Source organism: Kryptolebias marmoratus, linkage group LG3, assembly GCF_001649575.2.
Source record: "Kryptolebias marmoratus isolate JLee-2015 linkage group LG3, ASM164957v2, whole genome shotgun sequence".
In the NCBI taxonomy this organism is placed as follows: Eukaryota; Metazoa; Chordata; class Actinopteri; order Cyprinodontiformes; family Rivulidae; genus Kryptolebias; species Kryptolebias marmoratus.
In genome coordinates, this window is record NC_051432.1 from 3,713,018 (window position 1) to 3,722,168 (window position 9,151).

The 9,151-nt window shown below is 42.0% G+C and overlaps 1 protein-coding gene across 2 annotated transcripts in view; it reads left to right on the plus strand.

The window, feature by feature from the left end:
* Window positions 1–219: 219 nt before the first annotated feature.
* The window catches only part of LOC108242715 (mitochondrial glycine transporter B), an 11,860-nt gene continuing 2,928 nt past the window's right edge, over window positions 220–9,151 (plus strand). The window contains exons 1-8 of one of the 2 annotated variants that reach the window (XM_017427720.3): window positions 220–815; window positions 1,082–1,180; window positions 3,369–3,452; window positions 4,349–4,473; window positions 4,886–4,970; window positions 5,595–5,774; window positions 8,232–8,400; window positions 8,482–8,645. In XM_017427720.3, coding sequence (XP_017283209.1) covers window positions 1,166–1,180; window positions 3,369–3,452; window positions 4,349–4,473; window positions 4,886–4,970; window positions 5,595–5,774; window positions 8,232–8,400; window positions 8,482–8,645 — 822 coding nt within the window. In that variant the 5' untranslated portion in view covers window positions 220–815; window positions 1,082–1,165. The remainder of the gene's footprint in view (window positions 816–1,081; window positions 1,181–3,368; window positions 3,453–4,348; window positions 4,474–4,885; window positions 4,971–5,594; window positions 5,775–8,231; window positions 8,401–8,481; window positions 8,646–9,151) is intronic. The other variant, XM_017427722.3, reaches the window with a different exon arrangement.

Sequence of the window (9,151 nt, forward strand, 5' to 3'; positions counted from 1 at the left end):
ATATATGTCTGTTTGTTTCACTTATGATCAGCCCCGAACCCCATTATTCTTTGGGGGGGGACTGGCCAACAAGTTTAAGATGGTAAAATGAGATGCAAATTTGTACAAAGATCATTACGGAAAGCATATGAGCCAAAAAGTGACAATTTCACATCTCAAACCCATGTCTTGGCTGAATCTCTTCAGTCTGAGCTGTAATTTGTTCGGGCCAACAGCGACACCCTGTGGCCATGAACTGAAACGCACCGGCTAACACTCGCTATGACGTACCCACTGCTCGTATTTTATTTAAATACGGCTCAAATAATTCACGATCCCAGAAATATCTGCAGATGCGGCTCACTGATACTGCTTTATGACTGACTGCGCACATCAGTGCACCGGTGGTGACTAAGTGAGTGTGTTTTGTAACAGCGCTGCTGTCCTTTTTGACTGAGGGCAACTTTGTTAGCCAGATGCTAACAGCTCCGCCACAGCAGTGACCATTCAGGAACGACTTCTGGGTAAAAGCTGCTCCGGAGAGGAACATGGAGGCACGTTTTCCGCCACAACTTGAAAACTCTATTTAGTTTTTCTTTTTTATTATTTTTACTGAGTGCTAAACTGGTTACTTAAAGCAACGAAACAAAGCTAACACGAAGGTTATTCAGCTAGCCTCGCCAGAAAGTTCGGTGTTACTCCGGCCGGCGAGTTGAGTGGTAATGGACGTCGGTCTCCATGGAAACGCCCGCAGATGGTCACCATAAAGACTAAATATGGAGTTTTTGATTCTAGCAGGAGTGACTTTCGTCGGTCCCTGACGCTTTTTAAATCAGGTAAGATATCATTTGCGACGTTAGCTTGCTAGCAGGACAAGCGATATCAGTATCTGCGTTTTTCTTTTTTCCTTAAAGCTGAAACCCATTATCATATTTGACAAACATGACTGGGTTATTATTTACATCAGTGGTGCTTTTAGGGGTTTAGCCTAAAGACGGTGCTGGGTTTGCCACAGAGGTGCCGACCTCAGACGGCTAACCTAGCACACAGTTTTATCAGGAGACACTTGATGGTTCTCGTGTTTTGTCTCCTCTTCATCCAGGTGACCTTTGCTGAATTGAACCAGCCCAAACCGGAAGCAGAAAGGGAGAAACTGGACTCATCCGGATCAGTACCCAGGTCGAAGATGGAGTTGGCAGCGGTGAGTGCTGAATGTGTTTGGAGGTGACTGAGTTTGACAGAAGACATCATTCCGACTCACTGAATGCAGTTTGAAATGAAATATATATGGTAAAATAACCAAAACACGTGTTTATTTTATTTTCTGTGAATCAAATACCTTTTAGATCAAAACTCAACATGTAAACTTAAACATACTAACAGAGATTCAGGACTCTGACGCTTGGCCGAACATGTGAAAATAAAAATAACTAAAGACTAAACATATGGACACAAGACATTACTCAGTGTTTATGTTGTCAACATTTGTAAAGTTGTAAATGTTGATTATTTTTTTGACTGACAGTTAAATTAGGCTGCAATGTAAGACTAACTAATGAGACATTCACAGTGAAGACTTGTCAGTAAAACCTCTTCTTGAGCTTCTCTGTAATGATATGTTGTGGCAAAACAAACAACTCCCCCCAAAAATCTATTATAAACATTTGCTTCTCTGTGGTTAACTTGGGATTTGCTGTTATCATTTTCCCAACAAAGCCAGGCTCTTAAACTCATCCCATTTGTCTGGTTTGTCCTTATTTCTCTCCTCTGTCCTCCTGTGCATTGACCTCAGCCTAATATGTTGAGAGATGTGTTGATTCCTGCTTTGTGTTCAGAGGCAGCTGATCTTTGGTGGATCTAGAAAGGTTCAACATGTCAATCCTACAAATTCAAAATGCTGAAGTCGTTCAGCAACACAGTGGTTAGATGATACAGCTGTGCAATTGTTGAATTTACAAGCTCCTTATCTCCTTGGGAAATAGGATAACTATGCCAACACCTGAATTAAATTCACATTCAGCTGCACACTTTAGGTTTTGAGTACAGGTAGACCAATATGACGTTTATTGTCCGATATCAACACTAATATTTGTTTATTTTTATGACGAATATGTATTTTTTTGTTTAACAAAATATAATAATTGTTTAACCTAAATAAATGTATATTCAACAGCCTTTAGAAACACTTAAACGTTCTCACTCACTCAGCATTCTCTCTTAAAAAAACTAAATTGTGGGTTACAGAAAACTGGTTGTAGCAGCTGCTGCTGCATCTTCTTCCTGCTTAATAGTCAGTGAAGTATGTGCAGACTAGGTCGACTGCTGATTACTCAATTTATCTCTAGTTTTTATGGTGCTTTTGGTTTTGAGAGCTAACCCCCCCCCCCCCCCAACTTATCCATGGTCGGATCGTGGAGGTGTCTTCCTTCTCCCAGTGACACTCCAGCTCTGGGTCCTCCTGTGGTCTCCTCCCTGTGGGTTCGAGCCTGGAAAACCTCCAGAGGGAGGTGCACAGGAGGCATCCTATTATCCTATTCAGGTCCCGAACAACCTCAGCTGACTCCTTTAGATGTGGAGGAGCAGCGGCTCTAGTCTGAGCTCCAAAAGGATGATAGAGCTCCTCACCTCATCTCTAAGGCTGAGCCCAGCCACCCTGCGGAGGAAGCTCATATCTGAGATCTTGTTCTTTCAGTCAAGATCCATTCCTTTGACCATAGGTAAGGGTTGGACTTTATATGGATCAGTAAATTGAGATCTTCATCTTTCTGCTCAGCAGTTTCTGTTACCATGGCAGAGCGGTTTTAGGTACTGTCACTAAAAGCTCTGACGGTGAAACATTTACTTTGTGTCACTGCACAAACCTTCATATTGACCCTAGTTATAGCCTAGAGAAAATCATCTGCCTTTAATCTGTTTTTGAATTCAAGAATTTTGGATTTAAATATTAAGAGCCAATTTCCTGACAGTTAAAATGAGAAAAAACTAAATTTGTAGGTGACTTGTGCTCAAACTAACTCCTTCATATGGACTCGTCGATTTGCTTGTCCCTTTTTTTTTAAATTTTTGGTGACCCACATTTTAAATTCCCACTCTCCACCTCATGACTCATGCCATTTGATAAAGATGTAATTTAGCAGTGAGCGTTATATGGGGGTGGGGGGCAGAGGCAGATACAGATGTGCGAGCGTGTCTCTGAAAGATAAAGACCGAAGCCTTTAGAAAGCGGCGGGCTGGATTAAGCTTGTGCTTTGGCTGTGAGGCGGGTGGGGGGGAGGGAGGACGAGAAGAAGGGAGAAAGCCATTGTGGGTCTGTGGGAGAGGAAGAAGGAAGGTTTGAGAGAGAGAGAGAGAGAGAGATGCAGGTTTATTTTGTGTCGTCCTGTTTGTAGCGGCGAGATGAGAGGGAGGTGAAAGAGGGCAAAATGCAGGAGAAACAGGATTCTCAGAGCCGAACCCCAGGCGGCCTGGGGAAGGTAGGAGTGTGTGTCTAAACGTAGCGTGTGTGTGTGTTAAAGTGATACGTTCGTGTTAAGTGTAAAAGAAGTGTTTTGTCTTTTTTGTAATTGGCTGCTTTTTAATTTGATCTGTTTATGTCGCTGCCAAGTGTGGTCATTGCTGCTGTCGGAGCTTCTTTTTTTTTTCTGTTTCGGAGCAACAGTTTATCTTTGCATGCAGCTGAATTTAACACGTGTGCATCTATGTCCCCGTGTGTGTGTTGTAGTGTTGAGTCAGGCAGCGTCCATGTTGTGGGGACCTAAAATCTGCTGTTTGTTTCTTCTTCTGAAGAACACATGAGTGAAATCATCACATTTTAAACCGAGCACTGTGGTTTCAGTGAGGTTAGACAAGATAGATGTGATTCAGTGTGATGTCCTCTGAAGGTTTGGCTACATTAATGTGTGTGTGTGTGTGTGTGTGTGTGTGTGTGTAAGCTGTCTCCACATATCTCCATCATCTGTGCTGTGTGGGAACCTGCCCTCTGCTCTGTGCCACAGGCTTTTTTATTTTCACAAAGAAAATGCCACAGTAATATGCCGGAAATAAAGTCTTGTTTATGAATATTTCATGTATAAGATGTAATTCTTTATCTTAGGACATGTTTTCTTGTTGTGTTAAGATTTTGTGTGTCATCTTCATGTAACATAGATTTTGCTGGTGTTCAGTGCTGCTGAAGATTTTAAATTGCATGTCTCATTCTCCGTGTCTAATTGTTGTTTGTTTCTGATTGGTCTTTGTTATAATTCCATGCAATTTATAGCTCTCTGTACATGTTATTCCTCCCTCTTCCTTCCTCCTGTCACGTCTCTGGTTCTGTGTTTCCGTCCCTCCTCCTCGCCTCCTTCATTTCTCTGTCTGTCATGGCCCTCAGGCTCACCCAGCTCTCAAAGCCTTCATGTGCGGCTCCCTCAGTGGCACCTGCTCGACTCTGCTCTTCCAGCCTTTGGATCTGGTCAAGACGCGGCTGCAGACCCTGCAGAACAACGCCAAGCCAGGGTGTGTATAATCACGTTTTATGTGTGCGACCATGAACGCACGCAGAATGTGACCATCAGGCAGACATTTGGCAGCATGCCTCTGCTGTTTTCTCTTGTTAACCTACACTACGAGAAGGACAAACATCACGTCACTGCCAGGCTGATTCTGTTGCTGTGACCCACATAGAGCAATTAGTCACACCAGCACCACATAATCATCAACAGAGGACCTGAACTGGGGAACTCTTCTTGTCTAATGGTGGATTCAGTTTTTAGCAGCATTAATTTTATTTTACAGTTCTTTGTGTTGATAGACTGTTCATACAAGTCTTTTTTCAGACACAATCATGTCAGTTTGTCGTTGAATGCTAATGTAAATGTGTTTGTACCTTAGACTGTGTCTCTAATGACGTAATAATGTGATCCTGCAGTGCGCCGAAGGTGGGAATGTTCACTGTTTTCATCAACGTTATCAAGACAGAGAAATTCTTCAGCCTGTGGAGGGGAGTTTCACCTGTGAGTATCTGCCATGATTCTTCTTATGGACCCATGTGTTGCATGTTTGTATGTAGTTCTATGAAAATGAGCTCTGATGAACTAGACAAGAAATCCATCAGTCACAGGCGCTCACCGATCTCATCTAGAAGCAGAGCACACTTTATTTACTTGCATTTTTCTAACAGCTGCAGTAGAAAAAAAACAAAATAAAATACTAGCGTATAATAGAGTAATAATAATAGAGTAAAAGCACCGTACATGATGGGTACATTATAATATGCAGAAGTGTTTAGAATAATATAAGCTCCACAGTCCCTGTGAGGTGAGTATGGCAAGCAGTTATATCATTTAATCAGTGCTTTGACAACTAGTTTGGCAAGCCATTTGTACACTTATTTAATAACCCTGACACTGGCACTTTTAAAAATAATAAAAATTGAAAAGCCCCATTAGCTTTAATGACTAAGTCAAAACAAGGAAAGTATGGAAATTTTCCTCTATGCATTAAATTCTGATTAAAAAACTGAGAAAAAAATCTTGTAACTTAATTTAATCCAAAAATAAGGCATAAATCAAATGCTGTGAAAATTACAAATCCCAGTTTTAAGAAATGTTAAACCCCGTTTATTTCTGTCTTCACAGTCATTTGTTCGCTGCATCCCCGGGGTTGGTATCTACTTCAGCACCTTCTACTCCCTGAAGCAGCACTTCTTCCTGGACCGAGCGCCGAACGCTGGGGAGGCAGTTCTGCTCGGAGCCGGGGCCCGAGCTGTGGCCGGGGTCTGCATGCTGCCATTCACAGTCATCAAGACTCGCTTTGAGGTGCGCCACGTTTCATTTCTCCCTTGTTATCACAGACCAGAACCCACCTCTCCTCTGGTGGTCTGTTTTGTGAGTCTAGTGGTTTTGTTTTGTACTGACCGTTACATGTTTCCAGCCCAATCACTCGCTCAGGCTGTCAGACAATCTGGTCACAACTACAGCCATCTACTGGCTTCTACAGGCACAAAAACTATGTTTAACATTATTATTATCACCTGCCACCATGAAAGGAGGGCGGTCCTGTAGCTTCATGTGTCTGTGTGTTCTTTTGTTTGCCGAGTTAGCAAAATATCTAAGAAACCACTGGACAGATTTACTGACTACAGCTGATTTAACTTTAGGAGTTGACTTGATTCAAGATGTCTGCCACAGCTAAGCGACCTTAGCCAACACAAAAATGGCCACAACTCAGTCAGTTTTACAGATAATGAGCTAAATTTTGGTGTGGTAGTAGCTGAGAGTCATCCCTAACACATACTCCAAGCACTAACAGAACCTTTGTTTAAAATTTTGGCTTTCATGGTAGTGATGACAAACATTACCTTAAGGATTTCTATTTTCTATTTTTTTTTTCATTTGGTCAAACGTGTTTTTCTGTCCCAATAGCAGTTAGCTGTAACAGCAAACCCAAATTTAGCAAATGATTCTTGAACGTCCACGTTCTTTATTTTTAATTGGCAGAGGTTAGTAACTTTTAAGGGAAGTATCAATATTATTATTTTACACTGTATTATACTTTATAAAAACTTAAAAAAGTCAGTAATTCTCAAATAATGTTTGGCAAAAAGTAGTGAGCCAGAACTAGGGGTTGAACCAATTAGTCGACTAGTCGACTAGTCGACTCTAGGACGTCTCGCGAGTTTTTACATTTCATGTCGACTAGTCGCAGTCATGTGATTGCCGGTGGTGACAGCCTGTGCTGATCTGACAGCACAGTATACGTCACAAGACACAAGAAAAATAAGTTAATACATTAGTTTAAATGATATGTAGATGGATGCATATTTGTGGTTTTACAGTGTTTTTAAAAGGAGATGGAGTTGCAGCTGCAGTCAACTACAAAATACGAGCCGTCTAAAACTCGCCCCCTTCCCGCTAAGGATGTCACTTAGCCGGCTCGCGAGTGTCTTTGTCACGACGATCTAACTAATACATTATGATGTTATGTTGCTGATTAAATAAAGATCTGTGGTAATGACAGCTGCTGATTAAATAAAAGCCTGTAGTTGGTAATGACAGTGTATACTTGTCTGACATATATATAGCCGTGAGTTCGTGCTAAGAATGACACTTCGTGCTTAGAAGTGTCATCAGATCAGCTGTCAGAAGTGTATGACAGTCTGACAGCAGATCTGACAGAACACTGGCTACAAAATGGCGTCTTCAAAACAGATCGAGGACAAGCCTGCATCTTGTCAAACAGGTAGAAATTCGTCAACAGTGTGGAAATATTTCACTAAAGATGACTCTTCTGGTTTAACTACCGTAACATGCAAAATCTGCAAAGCTGTGCTGAAGTACAACAAAAGTACGACCGCGATGCACAGTCATTTGAAAAGGCATCCGCTAATGCTAGCTCCTGAACAACCGGCTCGATCCAGTCAGTTGTCAGTAACTTCATTCATGAAACGCCCAGCTGTGACAGGACACCGGCGGCAGCAAATCACAAATTTGCTTGTGAATTTCATTGTCAAAGACATGAGACCACTAGCTGCTGTCCACGGAGAAGGATTTAGAGATTTGCTACAGTTTTTCGAACCTAGCTAGGGGTCAATATTTGCCGTGAAAATAGCTAATAAAGCCTCCAAGTAGTTGTGAAGAGTTTTTGCGCTTACATCACTATGACGTCACCGCGACTAGTCGACATCGACTCGACTATTATCATGATGTAGTCGACCTTAAAAATATGTAGTCGTTCAACCCCTAGCCAGAACCGATTCTGAAAGACAATCTTTTTATTGGATGTTCCTTATCGGATCTGCTTATTGTTGGACAGTCAATGTGGTAAATAGCCTGCACTTTAAGTCTGAGGACTCCGAAGTGCTTCACACTACAATCAGTCATCCACCCATCCACACACTGATGGGGGTATGGTACACTGCAGCCACAGCTGCCCTGGGGCAGACGCTGAAACATTTATATTTACTAGTTTTTGTCAAACTATACACCTTGGTAAAACAGCATTAACATTTATTTTTGTTTTTAGTAATTAATTAGTCTGACAAGAAATTATCCTGGAAGAATAAGCTTGTAAGAAATACATGCTCGACAGTTGCTTTTTTATATTTAATAAAAATATTTCTCTCATCACATATGTCTGAATTACCATGCTGTTATTACAGGGCTTAATGCAGAACAGAAAAAGGAAGTATGCAACAAAAACTGTTCTAAAACCCGATGTTTCCTCTCTCACTGTGTAAATCAGAAGGCTTCATCCTGGGTTTGTTTCTGTTTCAGAGCGGCTTCTACAACTATGCAAGTGTTCCCGGCGCTCTGAGGAGTATGTATGAGACCGAGGGGGTCAGGGCTCTGTTCTCAGGGCTCACCGCCACACTCCTCCGAGACGCTCCTTTCTCCGGCATCTACGTCATGTTTTATAGTCAGGCCAAGAGGGGGCTGCCTCAAGGTGAGAGCAGCGGCACATCAAGCTGGAAGTCCGTTCTCTGTGAAACCCCGTCTGATGAGACCCGTTTCCTGTTTTTCCCAGAGGTGACGTCTGCGCCGTACGCCCCGCTGGTGAACTTCAGCTGTGGAGTTGTCGCAGGCGTCATGGCGTCCCTGGTCACGCAGCCTGCAGATGTGGTGAAGACTCACATTCAAGTCAGCCCATCCCACTGGAGCACAGCAGATGCTGTACGCTACATCTACATGGTGTGTACTCACATGGGTGTTGAAGGTGTGGTTGGAAACAGGAACAAGAAAACACAACAAGAAGATACTCTAAATGTCTATTTTTGCTTTTGTTTCAGCTAGTAGTGATAATTGTCCTCTTCCCTCATCTTTTACTAAATTTTGAAAACATCTACTCAGTAGAGCCTAGTGCTGGGCGATATAACATACATATCGTGGGGACGATAGAAAAGTGTCTATTGTGATATATTTTCTTCTATCGTTTCTATAGTTTCTGTCGTTTCTATCATAATTGTATCAATGATTCATGTAAATATTTCATAACGTAGGCTATGACGAATATATTAGTGTTGTCACTTTGCATACATTCAGTTTATATATGTGATAAATAATAAGAAAAAATAACTATTTTGCGAAGAACCTCCGTTTTGCGACATGACGCTGCTTTATGTGTGGGTTTGCAACATGCTTTACGGCAGCAGCTTTCTGTGCGGCGCCGTGTTTTCACCATAAGTGCTGAAAGATGG